The 19,812-nt window shown below is 40.0% G+C and overlaps 2 protein-coding genes across 3 annotated transcripts in view; one reads left to right on the top strand and one right to left on the bottom strand.

Moving 5' to 3' along the window:
- Positions 1–3,347, bottom strand: part of ORC3 (origin recognition complex subunit 3) — a 42,620-nt gene extending 39,273 nt beyond the window's left edge. For both annotated transcript variants that reach the window (XM_048937863.1, XM_048937864.1), the window contains exons 1-2: positions 3,231–3,347; positions 827–881 (exon numbers count right to left, since the gene is read on the bottom strand). In XM_048937863.1, coding sequence (XP_048793820.1) covers positions 827–881; positions 3,231–3,254 — 79 coding nt within the window. In that variant the 5' untranslated portion in view covers positions 3,255–3,347. The remainder of the gene's footprint in view (positions 1–826; positions 882–3,230) is intronic.
- A 28-nt stretch (positions 3,348–3,375) lies between these two features.
- Positions 3,376–19,812, top strand: part of RARS2 (arginyl-tRNA synthetase 2, mitochondrial) — a 34,314-nt gene continuing 17,877 nt past the window's right edge. The window contains exons 1-8 of the mRNA XM_048937869.1: positions 3,376–3,484; positions 3,607–3,680; positions 4,252–4,357; positions 6,882–6,965; positions 10,083–10,180; positions 11,435–11,490; positions 13,024–13,107; positions 16,688–16,764. Coding sequence (XP_048793826.1) covers positions 3,446–3,484; positions 3,607–3,680; positions 4,252–4,357; positions 6,882–6,965; positions 10,083–10,180; positions 11,435–11,490; positions 13,024–13,107; positions 16,688–16,764 — 618 coding nt within the window. The 5' untranslated portion in view covers positions 3,376–3,445. The remainder of the gene's footprint in view (positions 3,485–3,606; positions 3,681–4,251; positions 4,358–6,881; positions 6,966–10,082; positions 10,181–11,434; positions 11,491–13,023; positions 13,108–16,687; positions 16,765–19,812) is intronic.

Genomic DNA, 19,812 nt, shown 5'->3' with positions numbered 1-19,812 from the left:
TGGATTATATTCCCCTACCTCTCATTCCATGAGGCACAGATGTGCCAACCCTTACAGAAAAAAAATAACTTGGGACTAATTTTGAAGCAAGTGTTGTTTTAAGACCCTCTGGTAATAAATGAACCTGTGGTGCTTACCAGAAGTCTGCCCATACTACTTTCCCTTCCTTTTTTTTTTAATACACAAGTTGTCACACTTCTTGACAGCTCTGGTGCTGCCAGGAAAGATCAAAAAGCTTCGAATCCGGGAATAAGAACAGCAATTTCCCTGAGCCACTCTCCAACAACAACTTATCTATGGTTCCAATAAGAGTCAATCCCATTCAGTCTTGCACAAGTGACAAGAGACTTTATATAACACATTCTGGGTTGGAGAAAAAGATATACAAGAAAGTGCATGGGATGTCCACACATGGCTTTTGCTTCAGGTTACTGAGGAAAAGAAACTACATTGAGGATAAGAGAAACTTATTGAGGATAAGAACTACAAATGGAATGAATTTCTGAATCCCACAGCTTTAAGTGGCCCGTTCTAGTCTTCAATCATTTGTCAGTCAGGAAATAATTTAAGGTAGCTTAAAAATGAGTTCTTCTGTTAAAAAAAATAAAATAAAATAAAATAGAGCTAGCTATACAATCTTGGTGGCTCAAGACAAAAAAAACCACATTCATCAACTACTTGCTTGTGTACCTCTGAAGAAATGAATTTTCACCAATATTGACATCAAAGAGCCATTTTCACACAGCTATGACAGAATTCAACCAGGACTGAAGCTTCCAGGATTAACCCCTTCAAAGCACAACAACAAATAGCAAAGCATACTAACCTGTTGTCCGAGACAATTTTCTCCTCTTGGGGTTTGGTTTAAAAACAAAGCAGCCCTGGAGAATAGCAAGAAAAATAAAAGCTTCAAAATCAGCATCACTCTGACTGTGACTCCTGAGGCCACTTTGCTCCCTGCTAAACTTAGTGCTCCACTAAACCAACAACTAGAAATGAAATGCCAGCAACCTACGGATACCAATTTGTTTGCTGCGCTTTATTTTCCTGTTTCAAGATGGAAAAGCAGTGGATGCAGTATCCCAGCATCCCTGTGAGGAACCTGTTCACCTTTCAATTATGTTCTTCAGCTCATCCATCAGATAGAGCAGCAAGAAAGGAATCCTTGAACTTCTCATGCACCTTCATTCAATAAGCTTAAAAATAAGATGAAATGATTCCCCCGGGACATATCAGTGGAGTTTTCCCATTAAAGGTTCAGTTAGAAATAAAATAAAGCAAGAGGCTGGGATGAATGGAGGTAATCCAGAATAATGCAGTCATTTACAGAAGCCAATGATACCCCTTATTTACAGAGGCCAAGTTCATCCCAACTCAGAAAAGATCACAGAATCACAAAATCACAGCATGGCTTGGGTTAGAAGGGACCTTAAAGTCCACCCAGTTCCAACCCCCTGCCCGGGGCTCCAACCAACCTGGTCTCCTCTGGGCAGCTTGTGCTGGTATTTCACTACCTGCTGAGTAAAGACTTTCTTAGAATTATAGAATCCTTAGAGTTGGACAAGACCTTTAAAGGTCATCTAGTCCAACTCCCCTGCAATGTGTAGGGACATCACAGTTAGAACAGGTTGCCCAGGTCCTGATCCAGCCTTGCCCTGAAAGTCTAGGGATGGAGCATCCACTACATCTCTGGGTAGCCTGTTCCAGTTACTCACCACCCTTACTATAAGACTTTTTCCTTTCACCCAAGCAAAATACACCCAACTGTTTCTTCCTAATATCTAATCTAAATCTCCCTTCTTTTAGTTTAAAACCATTCCCCTTTGTTTTAACACTATCAGTGTAAAAAGTTGATGTCTATTGATTATCATGAAATTCTCTGAATGGTTTGGGTTGGAAGGGACCTTTAAGATTATCCAGTTCCGACTCCACTGCTACAGGCAGAGACACCTCCCACTATAAGCTCCCAAGTACTAGAAGGCCGTAGTGTGGTCTCCCCTCATCCCCCAACTCTCACTGTGAGGTTACTGTGCTAGAGCCAGAATGAAGAAAAACCACAAATGTTCAAGGTCTACATACAGACTGATTCAATCATTTATTTCCCAACTGAGACACTTGCATAAACAAAGACCACTGAACTCAACCAGCGATAAGTTCAGCCAATGGTAAAAGAATGATCAAGTAAAAATAAAGCTCCAGAGTGATGTTCAATATTGCTCACAGATGCTGGTCTGTTGGATGATATTGGACATGTTATTTCTGTTCTGGTCCAAATATGTACTCCAACACCAATACCTATACTGGCCTCTGAAAAACGGTCTTAGGAATCACAGACCTGCTTGAGTTGGAAGGGGTCCTTAAAGGCCATCTAGTTCAACTGCCCTGCAAGGAACAGGGACATACACAGCCAGATCAAGTTGCTCTGAATCTGGCTTGGCCTTGAATGCCTCCAAGGATGGGGCACTCACCACAGCTCTGGGCAACCTGTTCCACTGTCTCATCACTCTTATTATTGTAAAAAGCTTCTTCCTTATATCCAATCTAAATCTTCCCTTTTCTACATTGAAACCACCTCCCCTTGTTCTATCACCACAGACCCTGCTAAAGAGCCTGTCCCCTTCTTTCTCACAGCCTCCCTTTAGATACTGGAAGGCTGCTCTCAGATCTCCTTAGAGCCTTTTCTTCTCCAAGCTGAACACCCCAGCTCTCTCAGCCTGTCCTCATGGGGAGATGTTCCAACCCTCGGATCATTTATGCAACCCTCATCTCTGCTTAAGTCAAATGAAATATAAATGCTGTCCACTGAATGCTTTACAAGTGTTGTATTTCCAAACACCACTCAGCGTAGCAGAGGCCAGTATGTAAGATGGCCAAGTGCTACATGGAAGACATCGGACACAATGCAAGGACCCTTCACTACTCATATACGTAAAAGCAACGGCTGGTTGGAAAGGGAAATCCACTCGCTCTGGGTTAAAAACGAGCTTGGTTTGGAAGCAGCTCCTTTCGCTCCCGACAGCAGTAACTGCACGGTACGGAAGGCTCTCGCTGCACCTCGCAGCTCAGCGGGAAACACGAGAGAAAGGCGCTATGCGATCACCGCCCCACCACAGGAAGTACCAGACCCGAGGCTGCAACGCTGCAGCCCGGCTCCCCTCAGCCGCCCTCCGCCCGTACGTTGCCCTCCGCCGTGGGAGCGCAGAAAACAACGTCATTCCTCCCGCCCTCACCTTGGAGAGGGAGCGCGCGCTCATCTCGCCAGCCCCGCGCTAATGGACGGACGGACGGCGCCAGGAGGAGGGGCTGCAGCGCCGGGCGCTGACCCTCGGCGCATGCGCAGTAGGGAAGCTGCCAAGCCCCTCCTCTCACGGAAAGGCGGGCGGCCCTCGGCGGGCGGAGCGGTGGGGTCAAGGGGCGGTGTTGACCTCCCGCCTGTAGCAACGCCATGGCGGCCTGTGCCTTTCGCAGGAGCATCGCCCGCCAGGTGGGCTGCCCGCCGCTGCTGGACGGCGAGGAGACCGCGCAGCGCTTCGTAGCTGCAGGGAGCGGGGTTTTTCTGGCGTCTGCGTTATGCTAACGCTTTTTGTGCTTTTATTCCAAATGTAGCTCTCTGAAGTTTTGGATTTGCCGCCGGAGAACTTAATAAAGTCCATCTCTGCGGTTCCTGTCTCTAGAAAACGGTAGTGTTTGCCTTTAGTCCTGCTGTGCTGATCTCTGTTGTGTTTGTTGGTGTGAGGCTTTAACGGGTCTTAAGGGAAAAAAAGAAACACGGAAAGCCCTAAGCTGACATACCAGCCCAATTGTAGGATGCTCAAATCCAATTAAACCACTGTTGTTGTTGTTTTATTCAAGCAAGTTCCAAACAAATGTTTGCTTCAAAATAGGCAGTGCTTAAATGGCAAATGTTTCAATGTCAATGACCTTGGGGTGAACATATTGTGAGTTTTTTGCTTCATGTCATGCTTGAGAGGTGTAATAGTAATAGCAGGTAAATGGCAACTATTCATGAGCATAACCTTTGTTATTCTGAACTGGTAATCTTGCTGTATGTATTTTAGCACTGTATTAGTTAGAATGAAGGTAATACTGAGTCTTCAGATGTATTTTTCTGACCATGGTGTATTCCCACATCTGTGACTGGGTTATGCTTGCCAACTGGACTTGCCGTAGTCTGTGTCAACTTGGATTTGTCAAATCTCCCCATCATTTCAATATATTTCTTCCCTGATTTTCTTATGTTCTTTTATTCAGGCGTAATGCTGATTTCCAGCTTTCCATTGCTTCCATAGAAGAAGGCAGTTCTAGAGATTACATGGCACAAGATCTTCAGCTTCGAGCTCAGAAGCTAGCTGAGAAGGTATGCTACCTTTATCAGGCCAGACTTCCAATCCCTCGCTGCTTGAGATCAAAGTTTGCTTAGAAGAGAAGTGTCTTTGTGGCCATTCCAGGCCATGGGAGACGGCAGTAGCTGAGGCATTGAGAGTATAAAAAAGAAGCAGCAGGTGTACAAAACAAGATATCCAGAGGTGATTCAAGCCTTGAAGAAACAGAAAGGACAGGGAAGAAAATAAAAGTCTTCGAGGAGTTGGTGTGCATCAAGTTGGAAGTGGGATCAGAAAGGCGATTCTAGGGTTTGAAAAAGATCCTTCACAATCTACAAAGATGTGGCTGATGCCAGTGAAGAGGAACATAAACTAAACAGTAGCAAAGTTGCAAAGAGGCACTAGCAAGAAAATAAAAGAGCAAAAAAAGATTCTTTATGTGATTTAGAAATAACAAGTTTTAGAAGCAGTCAGTAGGGTTGCTATTTGATCAGGAATTAACAAGGATGAATAAAACAATTGCAATATTATTGAGATGCTGAACTGTTTCTTTATTTCATTCTTCACTGCTGAGATGTTGAAGAGCTCCGTATCTTAGAACCATTTTTTGTAATAGGTGAATATTCTGACTGAGGGCAAGAGGTGGTGTTGCTCAGACAAATGTACCACTGAAAGTTCTGAAGCAGCATTAAGATGACCTGGAATCACAGAGTTTGAAAGAGTTTCAGGAAAAGTTACCTGTAGGTTGCTGGCAGTTTTTGGATGAGGTTGCTCAGAAGTTTTGAAATCCACTCAGGTTTTATAAGCCTCCATGAATTTGACAGCCTTTGTGGGCGTTCTGTCCAAGCGACTAACATCATGGCAGCAATTCTTTTGTAAGTGTCTAGTCTGTCACTTTGAAAACAGTCCGGTTCCCAATGATTGGAGAGTTGCAAATGTGTCTCCCTCCTTTATTGGTTGTGGCTCAGTAAATAAACCTTGGCCACAGAGTCTCGTGTGTAGAGACTCATGTACCGTTGAACGTAGAAACCGTTGTAACTGCAAAAAGGTACAGACCATCAATATAAGCCTCCAAATTGTACACACTGTAAGCCTCCAAATTGTACACACTGTGCTGGTTAACTGAAGGAAAAAAATATCATTGATCTCTTGTTGTGTAGTGCATTTATTATCTTTTCTTTAGTCTGATCGCATCATCACTCCACAAAGAAGATGAGCAGTGTAGAAATAAACAAAATAGAACCATTATACGCAAAACTAGCATTGGAATAGAGAAATGTATGCAGTGATGAGTTTTTGTTGTGATAAGCAGTTGATAGTGCCTCAGGGTTCAATAGTATGCTCTTAGGGAAATAGGTCACAGCATTTGAAATGTGGATATTTAGGTTAGAATAGGTGAGTCTAAAACAGTTTTTGTTGACTAACGTAGCCTAAATAATGCAGTGTGATGCTAAATGGAGCATAATATGCTCTGATATGCTGAGAATTTCCTGTCAGAAAGGTCTTACATTCATTGGCTTTTGATTTTTGTCTGAAGATTTTTTGCTTCATCTTTGAACTGTTAGTTCTTTGCTGAGGGGGAACTTTTTTCATTATTATTATTATTTTTTAATCTGTGTGCCTCTACCTACCATAAAGGCACTCTGACCCAAGTCTCAGGCATGAGGAGGTCTGGTTACTGTAGAACTATATTGTACTTGGAGGAGAGGTTCTTAAAGCTATGGAGAGGCCAAGTGAGCGCTCATACTGAAGAGAGATGAAAAACACTGGAAGACTAATGACAGCTTACATAGAAAACGTTTAGCAGAGCAAATAGTATGGAGCAAGTGCACTGGGGATTTTTCTGTCTGCCTCTTAATGTTGGCAAAAAGGACCTTCAGTAAAATGGAAAGGTGGGAAATTGAGTCAATCCCAAAAATATTTATTCATGTAGCTCATAAATAAACAGTAGAATTTGTTATTGTTGGAGCTTGTAAAAGTTAAAGAACTTAGAGCCTAACTGTGATTGCACCTCCTGTTTAAATCATGTTCTAAACACAAAAGCTATAAAATGGGTATAATTTCTTCCTTGTGCTGGTGTGCTTCAGTCAGAATTAACAGCTTGCCTGTCTCTCTCGTATGCATTAACCAAGTTGTGTGTGATTGGTTATTTTATTGTTAGTTTTTGTAGGAAGTTTCTTGGCTCCCAAACATAGCTAGTTTAGTAAGGAAGAGGCCCAAACTCTCAACCTGTAAATAAACGAAATTTGTTTAAAGAGGAGGTCACTCACAGTCAAAATGAAACAGAAACTGGGCACATGCAAGGACTGAGAATGAATGTGTGATGTTTCACGCTGAGTTTTGCACTGAGTAGTCAGAGCTAGTAAGCATGGATTAGAAATAATCAAATCATTCTTTATCAGCAGGATTGATTCAGTGATCCATTTATGGTTGCTTTCAATCAGATAAATAACATGTTAATTTAATCCAGTGTGGATATTAAATTTTGAATGGATTGAATTAAAATTTCCCTGTCTACTTGTTTTCATGGGGAGTGACTGTTCTATCTTGTTCTTACAGCTAAAATGTGATGCTGTAGTGAGTGAAATCAGCACTGGTCCAGGAACAGTAAACTTTACAATAAACAGGGAATTGCTAGCAAAGGTGAGTACAATATTTCAGGCATGTTAAGGTAAAAATAAATTCCTGAATATGAAATACTCAGTTTTAGATATTTTCTATGTAGAACTGCTTGTTTTTCATCAATATTCTCCACGGATCCCTGATGCTGTTCCATTATGTAGGCCTAGAATTCAGAAAGAAGGTTACCGAGGTGTATCTTTTTGAGGAAATAGTGTATCTACCCTTTGTGATAACCACATTCTTTTCTTTCTTCCCTGTTTCTGCCACGTACTTTGAGTTTGAGTTCAAGATTTTGATCTTGCATATAAACAATCTTGCTTAAGATAGGAAGGATGATAAAAAGATATCTGAAATAACAATATTTGACTACAGATCTACTGTTAGAACAACAACAAAAAGGAAGATGTGTTTCTTAAAGGCCAATGTCTGACTGAAACTGAAAGCTTAATTTGTTAAACCAGTAATTTAGCATGCTCAATCTATAAGAGCAGTGTTTCAATTGCACTCAGTCTGGATTATTTGCAAGAGCTTCATAAGGACAGGTGTCTGGCTGGCACTGTTAGACTGGGAAGTGAATGAAAGCGTTGTTAAGCCAGTTGAACTAACTTGGGAAGCAAGCTCCACTGTTGTTCTTCAGGGTCTTAATCTAAGCAGTTCTTATGGAAGCAACACTGTGGTCTTAGAAAAATAAGCTTTCTGAGTAGGAATTCAGATCTTAGCTAATACTCATGAAGTGTCCTACCAGGACTTCCACTGAATCACTTGAGCTCATAGCTGTCTTTTACTGAGTGATAAGTCTCTTCTGGTGAATTGCTAATGCTTAGGCATTCCTATTAATCAGTTGCTTTATTTGTTACCAAAGACATCTCTTGAGATTTTCATCAGCTGTCTGTAATCCATCACAAACATAACAGCTGACAATTTGCTGAAAGAACAGTGTTGGTGTTGAATTTTATTCCTGGGCAGGGTTTGACAAGATGCTGTCTGTAGGTGGATTCTTGTCAGTATAATGGTTCAAGCAAACTACATGTCTGGCACAGTTGAGTTTTGTTGGGAAAAAATGTGGAAGTAGCACACAAAATTTTACATTATATCACTAAGGAGATATGACTAAACTTTGGCTTTCACTAGTAAGGAAAACATATATAATGTAAATTTGATGATTTGTGTGTGTATGTCTAGCTTACCTTATGTGTCATAATGACCACTGCATTAAAGGTTTCTCTACAAGCACAGCTCACTTATTCTACTTCGATTTCTATTGCCAAACAATTTTAAGATGACCTTAGGGGTGGGTGAAAAACAAAACAAAACAAAACAAAAAACCAACAACTTTCCACTCAATGGAATGAGATTTCCACTTGAGTTCATATAGGGTGCATGCAGGTAATTAACTGGCTGCATGAATGCATTGCTGATAGCGTAGTTAACATAGGATTCGTCTTTCCACAAACTGCTTTCAAGCTGTTGAAGAACTATTTTAAGGAATTTTAGGCAGTTTCCATACTTTCAAAGTAGACATGCTTTTGTACAGATGGTTTCTAGTGTATTTACAGGCTTGCAAGTAGGGAAAGGGGTAAAGGGATGTTTTGCCACATGGGGACTAAATAGGTGGCCTGTTTTGGAAATCGAGGAATAGAAACCAAGATGGCTTTTGGTGCCTAGAAAAATCTAGCAGTTTTAGTAGAATGTGAGTGTATTCATTTTTTATTATTTAACCCTTGTGGACTTAAGTGATTTGTAGTTCTGAGGAGGTTTGAATTCCTGCAGGTCTCCTGTTTTTAATCTTTCTCTGTTCTGTGTGCTTATTCTCTTCCAACACAAGAAGAGAAGAATATTAAGCAGTTGTTTTTTCTAAAGAATAATAAAGAAATACAGCGAGCATTGATGGTAAAGTAACTAGAAGAAAATAGGTACATTAATCTGCCTTATGTACTAGAACAAAAAATGGAAGCAGCTTGAATTTATATTACTGAATTTAGAAGTAGCAATGTCTCTTCTGGTTTTGCCTCTCATGAACTCCTGGCTGAAGTTTTTCTATCCTATTGTTATTAAGAATGTTCAGACCATTAGGTGCCCACTTGAGCTGTTGTTTCAGTCTACCTGCAGTGAGCTGATGAAGAGGGTTTTGCAGTAACTGTCTTGTCTCTTAGATGGGCTTTAGAAATCATGAAGGCAGGGACTATTGGACTTCTGTCTCCGATTTCCTAAAGAGTAATAAAAGTGTGCTGTTCAGGTAACCTGCATAAGCAGGTGTTCATGCAGTTACAGCAGACTGGATTTTTTTTGCAGGCCTTCAGTCACAGGTAGTTTGTGAAGGATCTCCCGTGTCCCAGGGGGTTGGTTGGGCCTGTGTGATTGGGCCATGCTGTGCTCAGTGGGTGTTGCCTGCATTCACATGTTGGCAAAAACTTTGACAAGACTTACAGAAATTTCACACAAATGGCCAAATTCCTTGAAGAGCGCCTTGGTAAGATTTATTCATGGGAGGAGGGTGCTTTGAGGGATCTCAAAGGTTTGCTATGTAGCTTCTGTTACTAATTCAGGAAGGAAGAAACAAAAACCCAGCTGTTCTGAGAACATCTGATTACATAAAGATATATGTTCTCTTGTTAAGTCTACTGCTCAGAAGTTTTACACAGTACATTTTATTTAAAATGTGTTACGTGAATTAGGCATGGCAGGGGTCCTGGTCAGAGTAAATTCAGACTCCTGTTTATGTGAGAACTCCTTTGTTCATATGAGGCCCCTGTTCTACCCACACTCTTTAACTGACTTGACTTTTCTGCCTACCAGTTACTTCTGGGTGATTCTCTTGCCCTTTCATGTTATCCAACTAAACCAGTGATTTTAGTAAGACCTGCATTTTCTGCTTTTAAGTTTTCACCAAAATCAATGCAGATTTAAACCAAAATCTCTGTTTACAATTTCTCTGATGTTTTTAACTGATCAGATTCACCTTTACAAATTTAATGGCATTTCCATCTGCTACGATATCTTGTTTGCTTGGCCATCTAATTGCTAATGTGGAAAAAAAGGCTGTGGGATCAGACTTCTGTGTGGTTGGTAAAGTTTTCCTGACTGAGTTTTCGGTTGTTGAAACTTATTTTCCTTCTTTTTGTCTTCCCTCTGCTTCAGACTGTTCTGCAGCAGGTGCAGAAAGATGGCACACAATATGGAACAAAAAGTGAACTTTTCTCTACTGTGCCTAAACAAAAGGCAGTGGTTGAGTTCAGGTAAGCACACGTGATGAGTCCTTTAGGAAAACTGCCTTGTCTGACAATTGCTATTCATCGCCATAATGCATGATGCCTGTGAAATTAAAGCGTGTTTATGATATTGTATTCAGTTGTGTTTATTTCTGAAACATTTGCCAAGTAGAAGAGTTCTATATTCAAGTAGAATATGTTTTATCTAGGGAATTGAGGTTTTTTTTTCCCTAGAATATATTTTTGGTGCTTGAAAAGGTCATTCCTCTTTCTCATTTAGTATATGGCAGCATTCAGTTTTCAAGTAGGTTTCTTCTGTTTTGTCATCAAGAAACATCATCTGAATTTTTAGCCAGCAGCACCCACCCTTGGACTTCAGTTTCCTAACCTGTTACTTAGTTTTCCTTAATGTATTAATTCCTGACTCACCAGAGTAGCAAGGCATTTGTCTTGATAAATCTGAATTTCTGGCCTTGGAAATTCTGGCCGGTAAAATTTTCTTTGTGGCCATCTGCTCATGGAAATAGATGTGTCTGACTCGCATATCCTTATGCACTAAAAAAATCTGTATTCACTCAGACTTGTTTTATAGGCTTTCTTAGTCAGAAAGTGAGCACTTACCTTGAATCTGGAACGTGAATGTTAGGGCTGCTTCCATTTTGTTTTAGAGAACAAATAGTTGTGGGCACACTGTTTCTTTTTGTTGATAAGAAACTACAACCTATAAAGAGCTAGCTTAACTATTTTGTAGTATTTTCCATGTAAATGCCTAAGAAAAAATAATAATATGCCACTATTGGAAGCTTAAATTGAACTGAAATACAAGAGAGAAGCTGACCATTGTAAAGCAGTGTTGGAAGTTTTTTCAGCATAAAGATATGCCGTTTCCCAGTGTAGAAAAAGACACTTGCTAGAAGTTGTGGTTTAAGATACTGATTCTTGCATACAAATTCACCTGTTCCAGTATCAGATTTGTTTCTAATAACAGTGTGAAGAGAATGACTCGTATGCCCAAAACATGTAAAATGTGGGGAGATAGGATAAGTCCTTTGTCACTTGCACAGTTGGAATTTAGGGGGCTTTGCTGTGTTGTTTTTTACTGTTTTACTGGTTGCTAACATTTGATAGAGAGATGTGCTGTCTGGAACAGAAGCTAATCAGAGAATTATAAGGGAAAACTGTGGGTTTGTGACAGTTTGGCTGTGCGAATGAATCGAGTTCTTTAGGCAATGTGGCAGTCTTGTACACTGACCAAACGTTATTTGTGAACATTTGTTACAGCTCCCCTAATATTGCCAAAAAGTTTCACATAGGACACTTGCGTTCCACAATCATAGGTGAGTGTGCATCTCTGTGTGTCCAAAAAGGGCTGCTTTGTCTTTGTGATTCACTTGACAGGGGCTTGCTGCTAAGCTTTCACTCCTCTCATGGACTGGCTGTGTCAGGCTCCGCTTGCTAATTAAAAGCCTTTCACTCATTATGCAGTGAGGAAGGAGCATGGTATGTTGCTGGCAGATTTATTAAGTCACACCTAATATAGTTTTATGCCTTCGAACATTAAACGAAGTAGTTCAAAATCATTCCACAAAGACACCCAGTGCAGTTTCCACTGAGGTGTTATGAATGTCATTTGAATTTTAAACGTCTGATTTGCACTGGACTGCGGAGCAGTCACATAGTTATGGCTCAGTGGCTGTCTTGGAAAGCATTTGCCTTTATATGTTAATTACTTGATGCCGGTACTGCTAATACAATTGCTGCCATTTGTAATGGAATAATTAATTTGTTTATTGTGCAGTACTCTAATGGCATACAGAAAACATTATTTCTCTCTTTTTATTTTTTTCTCTCAATGAAATCTCTAGATTAGCAGAATACCCCACAGCATCTGTAGAGCTGACAACGTATTATTTTTAATAATGTAGCATGTATAATAATTAGCTACATAAAATTAATAATTCTGCCTCTCCATTGGCTGGTGGCTGAGTGTTGTATTTTGAGCTCTTTGTTTCACTTCTGGACCCTTTTGTATAGAAAAAAATATTTTAAAAATTTAAAAAGTTCTGTAGATGGATGTTTGTCTCAGAAAGAGAATGAAGTGCCTACAGGGAATGGAATGGCAAGAGACTGCCCAGCACAGCATGGTGTTCCTGTAACAGAAGACAACAAAACTTTCTGCATCCTTTTTATATCAGCCGAGTGATTAAAAAGTACCCTTGAAGCACAGAGGAATAGAGAAAGGAATACACACATTTCTTTGTAATTTGGTGATGTAACAAAGCTCAGGAGAGACATGAAGCATTTTTGTTGCAGTAACAATTAGAACAAAGGTGTGCTTACATGGTATTCAGTTTAGACTATATTAGATTCATAGTGTATGAGCTGAAGGGCTCAGTACTGCTCAACAACTTAGTGTTCTCTGTGTAACTTCACAATAAACAGCAGTTTGTGAGTTTCAGTACTTGCTTAATCTCCTGCTATGAGATTACCTGGCTGTGGAAGTGGAGTTGTGTGCTGCCGTGTATTTATGAATACACAAGCCCTTAAAAAGTGTTTTTCACGTCTATACAATTTGTAATATATGCAAACAACAGTGGTACAAACATGCATATCTGTATGAGACATTTCATAGCATCTCTCAAAAGCAAAGTCTTTTTTTTTAATTTTTTTCCTTGCTTAAAAGATTATTGTTTGAAGTTTTGAAGAGTTTTAGTTGAATTTAATAGAATTTTAGCTTCTGTGGAGCAGTCCATCTGATTATATTCAAAAGGGAAATGGAAAGCAAGTCATACAAAACCAGAAAATTGATCTAGAAAATCGTAGAATATGTACAGTCCTGAATAATGGCACCAATTTTGATTCCTTACCAGGAAATTTTATAGCAAATCTCAAAGCTGCACTGGGACATGAAGTAACAAGAATCAATTACCTTGGTGACTGGGGCATGCAGTTCGGTATGTTTTCATGTTTGTTTCTCTTATTCCCTTGTATAACATGGTCAAGGTTTTTGACTTCAATTTTTGCAAGCACGTTGGATTCATCCTGGGCTCACAAAAAGCGTTATTGTGTTCACATGCATATGATGTCTCCTTAAAATATTAACAAAACCTAGTCGGATTCATTGTCAGTGTGACCTGTTCCACTGCTTGAGAAATACAGGAGGATATTCACCCTACAGTTCCTCCTTACCTTAGTAGTTCCTCTCACACAACTCATGTGTTATTTGGAGTTTGTTTTTAAAGCACAAGGTAAATGTTTTGCGTGTGCTGATCGTACTCGTGGAGCCCCAGCAGCTGAATGGGCTGCTGTTGCTGCCTGCAGACAAAATGCATGTGCATTGCCATGTTACATGTCTGTGATACTGCCTTCCTTACTCATATTTTGCATGTGGGAGAGTAAACTTGTTAACTTGCCTATGTACTTATGCCATTCCTGTGTACATAACAGTAGTTGTTTTTTTTTTTAAAGTGTTCTTGTATTTAGTTGTCTTTGTGTGTGTGGTAGCATTGTTTTTATCTTTTGTTGTTGCTCCCTTTGGAAGCAGGCTTCTTATTCCTAGAGAATAACTGGCTTGCACAGTAGCTGCATTTTGACAGGTTAAGACCTGAAGTGTTTTCATTAGTAAAGACATCCCAGTACTTCCCCCAAAATAGTCAGTTTTCTTTAAAAATGTAGGAAAAGAGAAGTGTGTGGGTGGAGAATATGGAAGTGAAAAGGCCCTTGGAAGCCATCGATCTTGCGAGTGTGTGCATCTGCATGCGCACACATACATGCTCCTACATCCTCTGAAATGTCCATCAGATATAAACTGAGAAATCCTCTCATGTGCAACCCTAGTGTGTTGATAGCTGATTCTGACTGGAGTTCATTTCTGTCTGAATACTAGATCTGTTAGTATTGCTGTCATATGGCAGTTGATCCATGGGAATCACAGTGCTGTTGGTTTCTGTTAAATTTATCTGCATTCTCTCCTTTTCTAAGGAGGCACACATGCACTTCAAAGCTGATTTTGTCGGATTTTTAGGCATTTAAAAAAAGGCAGCCATGCCCACTTCCTTGTTCTTGAAAAACTGAATTGGCCCAGGAAACCATAGAGCTGTCACACAGCTTTTGCAGTGGGGTCTGAAAACAGTGTCAATATATACGAGTTTTTCTTTGAATGGCAAACAAAAAGCGAAGCTCTTTCAGCCCTTCTGCTGCCCCTTTGGTTGAGCTGATACAATTGCTTGTGGGCATTTCAGTGAATCAACTTTGTGAATAAAACTGGGTTAAAAATCTAGCAGAAATACCCCACTTGTACTCCATTTATGCATGCAGGTTCAGCAGTATAGGTAACGTACTTAAAAGGTATTCAGTTCAACCCATTCTACCTCTAGAGTAAACCCCTGAGATCGAGACAACTAGAATGTTCTTATGGCTGTGAGAGCAGTAATGGAACGCTTTTTTCCTTTGTGAAATTATTTCCTCCACAGCTTTTCTGTCATGATTCTACTTCTGCTCTGTTTTATAGTAGGGTTTCCCTTCGCTCAGGATGTATTTCATAGGAATTGAATGCAGAAGGAGTTAACCTAAAGTTAAATAAATTTCATCATTGTAGATTTCTTTCACTTTTGCCCCTTAGACATATTTTTTTTTAATCACCAGCTCTTGTATAAGGAATGTGGCAATGGCAATTATGCAATGAAATGCAATGTAGGTAAAGGGCTTCTCAACTGACATTGTTCGTTCTGTCTTTGAAGATACTAAATTCTACTGACATGTCTAGATATCAGTATTGTTACGTATTTTTGTGCAAACTATATAGAAAGTATCAAGTTGATAATGTGTGTTACTTACATACATTCATACCTGTTGCCCAGACCACAGCAGTGAAAGTTGTACTTTGTCAAAGTGATTTCAACTGTAGCTTTCCAAAGGGCTGCTCCCTTCTTTATTTGGGCTGGCTCAGCTGAAATACATGACAGGTTTTATATCAAACAATGTAGTCATGCTTCACAAAATTATAGCATAGGAATATTAGTATAATGGTCCTTCCCCAGAAGCAGTGCTATAATTAACAATCTGTCAGTGTTTCTATTACAACTTCTATCATCAAAGGCTTTGAAAAATAATAATTGAAAATGAATTTTGCTGAAACATGGCAAAGCAGTCCGCAACCTTCAGGCAGTTTTGGGGCAGGTTTCTTAAGGTAACCAATCTTAGGCAATCTGTCTATCCATCTTCCTGACAGGCTGCTGCTAACAAATTCTGAACACGTTGGCCAACCTGAACCAGATCTGAAGAAAATGTCTCAGAGAACAAAATTATTTCAGTTTTGTGACAGTTGACAGCCAAGTAAGTGTAGAATACAATGTAGTGCCCTCAGGGAGTGACAGTTAACTTCTCTGCTTAGCCTGTCAGCTAACCAGTCAGCACATCAAAGTCAAAATCAGACCCAGCACGTGCTGCATCTTACCAGTAATTGGCACACGTAACAAGGGCTGGATGACAGAAACCTATGGAAGGTATTTGAGCTGAACAAAAACTGGAAGTCTTGCTAGGGGGTTGGAGTATGAATCCAGCATCGAAGAGTGGAGCGTGTAGGTACTCCAATGTCCAAGAGCTCAGTAGGAAGCCAACTTGTAGTTGCTCATAAAACAAGCTGTCCTTAAAGAAACTCCCTTTCAGTAGGATCTGACTCATTTTGTTTCCTAGACTCTAGCTTGTTTTTCTTATCTAAATCTGCCACAGCTTGGTGTTTCCAAGAGGGAAGTTCTTGAGATAGTGCTGTTTGTTTAGCTGCAGAGAGTTTTTCAAAGGGGCGCCTGCATGCCCATTCCTCAGCTGCTGGCTTTACATCAGTCCAGGACCTTGTTAGCTCAGGGGGCAGAGACAACTTGAAAAGCACCCTCAGATAATCTAAGAGGCAACAGGGTTTGGTTGCTGGATTACTGAATGAGTTAATGAGCCCTTTTGACTTAGACAATAAGATTGGGATTTGAATTTCTTGCCCTTTCAGATGGCTTTCGGAAAGTGCTGAAGCCAAATCAGATATGTGAAAGCAAGCTGCACGTTCTCAGCATTCAGAAAAAAAGTTCCCTTGAAAGTATTGCACGAGTGGTATGTGAAATACCATGTTGTGTCCCAATTTCTATTGTCCTTGAAATGATAATACTGCTAAGGGAGGAAGCCAGACAAGGAGTTCTGAGCATGTTCTGTCCCTGGGCAGTTTCCTGTATGTGGCTTCTAATTTTCAGCTAGTTGCTGCATAGCATCTAATTTTGTCTACAGATCTAGAAACAAATTCTGTTTTTGAGGAATTGAAGAAATCAACATAGTACTTCATACTAGTTTCTAGCAGTTTTTTCATGCAGTGACATAACATAGTGACATAACAAGCTATGCTTTCGTTTTGCTTTTAGAGCATACTCTGTTATATTGCTAAAGTAGTAAGGAATTTGTTTTATTACATACAGTGTTAAGACTTGCTTGTGAAAACGACAGAACAATGCACTCTGAGCTCTTGTCTAACTCTACATTTATTTGTTGTTCAAGGATTACTAGGCGTGGGTTTCCAACAGTTTGGTGAGAAAGAAAAGCTGAAATCCAGTCCTTTACAGCACCTTTTTGAGGTAAGTTCAGAGAAAACCATGTAGGGACTTCAGAGAGCAATCCATTTAACTTGGCTATCAATTTTGCACAGTGATGTGTCTGCAGGGTCATCATGGATTCATGTAACTCACATTGGGTTTGAAGTACTTTGTTGAGAGATGAGTGGCCGTGTCAGCAGAGACGTTTCATCAGCTGGAAAAACACGCCACCTATGGGGGAATAATTGAACGGATGGTTAGCTTGCATTGGCTGCTGCTGCTGCTGCCACAGACAGCTTGACTGCTGTCACTGACCACCTACCTAACTGGCACAGATGACGACCGAGCTTGGCTTTGGCAATGCTTTGGAAATGGAAGTCTCGCATCTGATGCTGTAGTATATTGTTTATCAAAGCTGTATTCAGTTACACTGAAAAGTGGCAAATATGCTATGCAAATCTTTTTGTTACTTCTAATTTGCAATAAGTAGTATTTAATTTCCATTGTGCAGCCCACTGTTTGCTCCAGTTTGGGGGAAAGGATCTATAAAGTGTTTTATATCTATTGTGAAGCCTTAGCATATAATGTATGTAATGAGAAGTGATTGTCATTTTTCAGAATACTATTCTGGAATACTATTCCAGCTCTGCAGAATGCTTGCTTTCTTTCAAGAGTGTAGGGAGCCAGTGGTAGGTGCAATTTCTGTTGACAAGCATTCATGAAATGTCTTTCTACAGCAGGGAAACTTTCATTTCAAGAAGGTGCCCTTTTGGTTGCCCACTGTAGTGCAGTGCAAATGTTGCAGACAACACTGGGGCAAAACTTAGTGGACTCTCCACAACTCCGTGATAGTTTAACAAATCTTGTTTCTTCAGAACTGTGATGGTTTTGGATGTTGGTTTGCACCATCCAGATACGTGTAAAATCTTACAAGTCAATATTTGTTTTCTCCTCTATACCAGTTTCTATGGCTCTTCTTGTTTCATACAGTGAAGTGGGGGGGAGAGAAGGAAGGAAAAAAAAAAGGTTTTTTTGAATCTTTCAGTACTGAAAGTTCTGGTGACAACATGTGCTGGGTGTAACACGTGTAATATGTGAGAGCATGAGTTATATACCTGTACAAATTAAACTCTTAAGGAATGGCCACACCCTCCTTTAAAAGGAAGATTTCAGATGCTGTTGGGGCTTTCTCCAGGTTCTTGTGTGGCTGTGTCAAAGTGTTCTCTTGTTACAAAGCTGAGCTCTGCTTTACTCTCTGAGCTGGATGTGGAAACTGTTGCCAAGCTGGTGTTTGGACAGTGTGTCACAAGGTAACTCTTTTACAGGTACCTGTTTACTGGAAAAGGAACAAAACATGGCTGAATGCCTGGATGCAGTACAATGGAATACACTTTAGGCAGGTTGTTTATATAGTTGAATAGTTGCTTCTGAGGTGGCTGGCTTTTTTGACATGCTGTTCACCTGTTTCCTTAAAGAGTTGTAGAATACCTCAAGTTGGAAGAGATCCACAAGGGTCATTGAGTCCAGTACCTGGATCTATTCAGGACTGTCCAAAATTCAAACCTCTGAAGTAGGACAACTTCAGAAATGCAGAAAAACTTAATTTTGGAAACCTAGGGAACTTAGGAGTGTCAGTCTAACCTAGGTGCTTCTGAGATGAATGAGTTCTTAGCATGAGTGTGCTTTAGAGTTGTAGGACTGATTTCAAGACAGAAGTAGTCATATCTTTTGATTATGCATTGCTGTATATTACTTAATTTTCATTTATAATTTCAGCCTGTTCTTAGGATTTAAAATGTACCTACTTGAGTTTTACAGTAAAGCTTTAAAATTTAATCTTTAAGGCTTTATGGCCTTCAAATTACTTTTAAATTTAGTGAACAGTATTCAGTTGAGCTATAAGAGAGTCTAAAGCAGTAGTTGTTTGTGCCTACATTGCAATTTCTCAAATATTCCTTACTTTTAAGTTCCTTAGCTGGGTTTCCAGTTGACGTTAGATTCAGAGATATGTTTCAAAGTGGCAATGTTCTGCTGTAGTGTGAAACAAGTTCTTTACAGAGAGAGTGGTGAGGTGCTGGAACAGGCTGCCCAGAGAGGTTGTGGATGCCCCATCCCTGGAGATGTTCAAGGCCTGGTTGGATGGGGCCCTGGGCAGCCTGGTCTGGTATTAAATGTGAAGGTTGGCCCTGCATGTGGCAGGGGGGTTGGAGATTCGTGGTCTTTGGCCAGAACCCTGGCCATTCTGTGAAACTAACCTCTCCTGTAGTTGATTAATAGGAAAAATCCATGACCCAGCTTCTGTATAAATGAATATGTGGATAAGTGTGTATTTCCAAATAGCGTGCTTTCCATTTTGGCTAAGTCAGGTGCAAATATGCCTTTAACATTATTTTTGTTTTATAGCATCACAGGTAGGGAAGGGGTTAGAGTATACACAGCTACTGTTTGGGGCTAAAGAAGTTCATGGATAAGGTTGAATTTTCCTTCTACTTTGTTCCCTTTTTTGTGCCAGAACTAAGCAAACATTAATCTTTGAGGCTTGTCAGCAGTACTTTAAAAAATCTTGAGTCATAAAAGGAAGGGGAAAAGTTCAAGGGTTTTGCTATGGAAGCTTGTTTTCATAGACTGAAGCCATTCAAGCAAGATATTCTTGCAGGAGTGAAGTTTGTATTATCAGGACTGCGATGATTTAGGGATGTAAGCTCTCTTACAAATACTTAACAGTTAATCAACATTGAACTATTTGGATCTAAATAAACAGTGTAGCCACTAATTACTTCAATTATTTCCACATAATACTTTAAATTTAAAAATCTTTTATGTGGTTTTTCAGAATGTTACATGTGGAAAGAGTTACTGGTTGACCATTTGGCCTTTATATATAAAGGAATTTGCTTATGCACAAGGTTTTGGTGTGCCTTGGTAAGATCAGCTGATAGAACAGTTAGTAATACTTGTGGCAAACTGGCTGCATATGTGTGCCCAGTCGGGTGTAGACATTCATATGCCTGATTTCAGCCACAGGTAAAACATGTTAGTATGAATACAGAGTATTGCAAGTAATCTGAGTGTAGTGAGGCACTGGCACAG

The sequence above is a fragment of the Lagopus muta genome, chromosome 2 (genome assembly GCF_023343835.1).
Source record: "Lagopus muta isolate bLagMut1 chromosome 2, bLagMut1 primary, whole genome shotgun sequence".
NCBI classification, from domain to species: domain Eukaryota; kingdom Metazoa; phylum Chordata; class Aves; order Galliformes; family Phasianidae; genus Lagopus; species Lagopus muta.
Note: the sequence above shows the minus strand (reverse complement) of the source record. Positions and strands in the feature narration are given on the sequence as shown.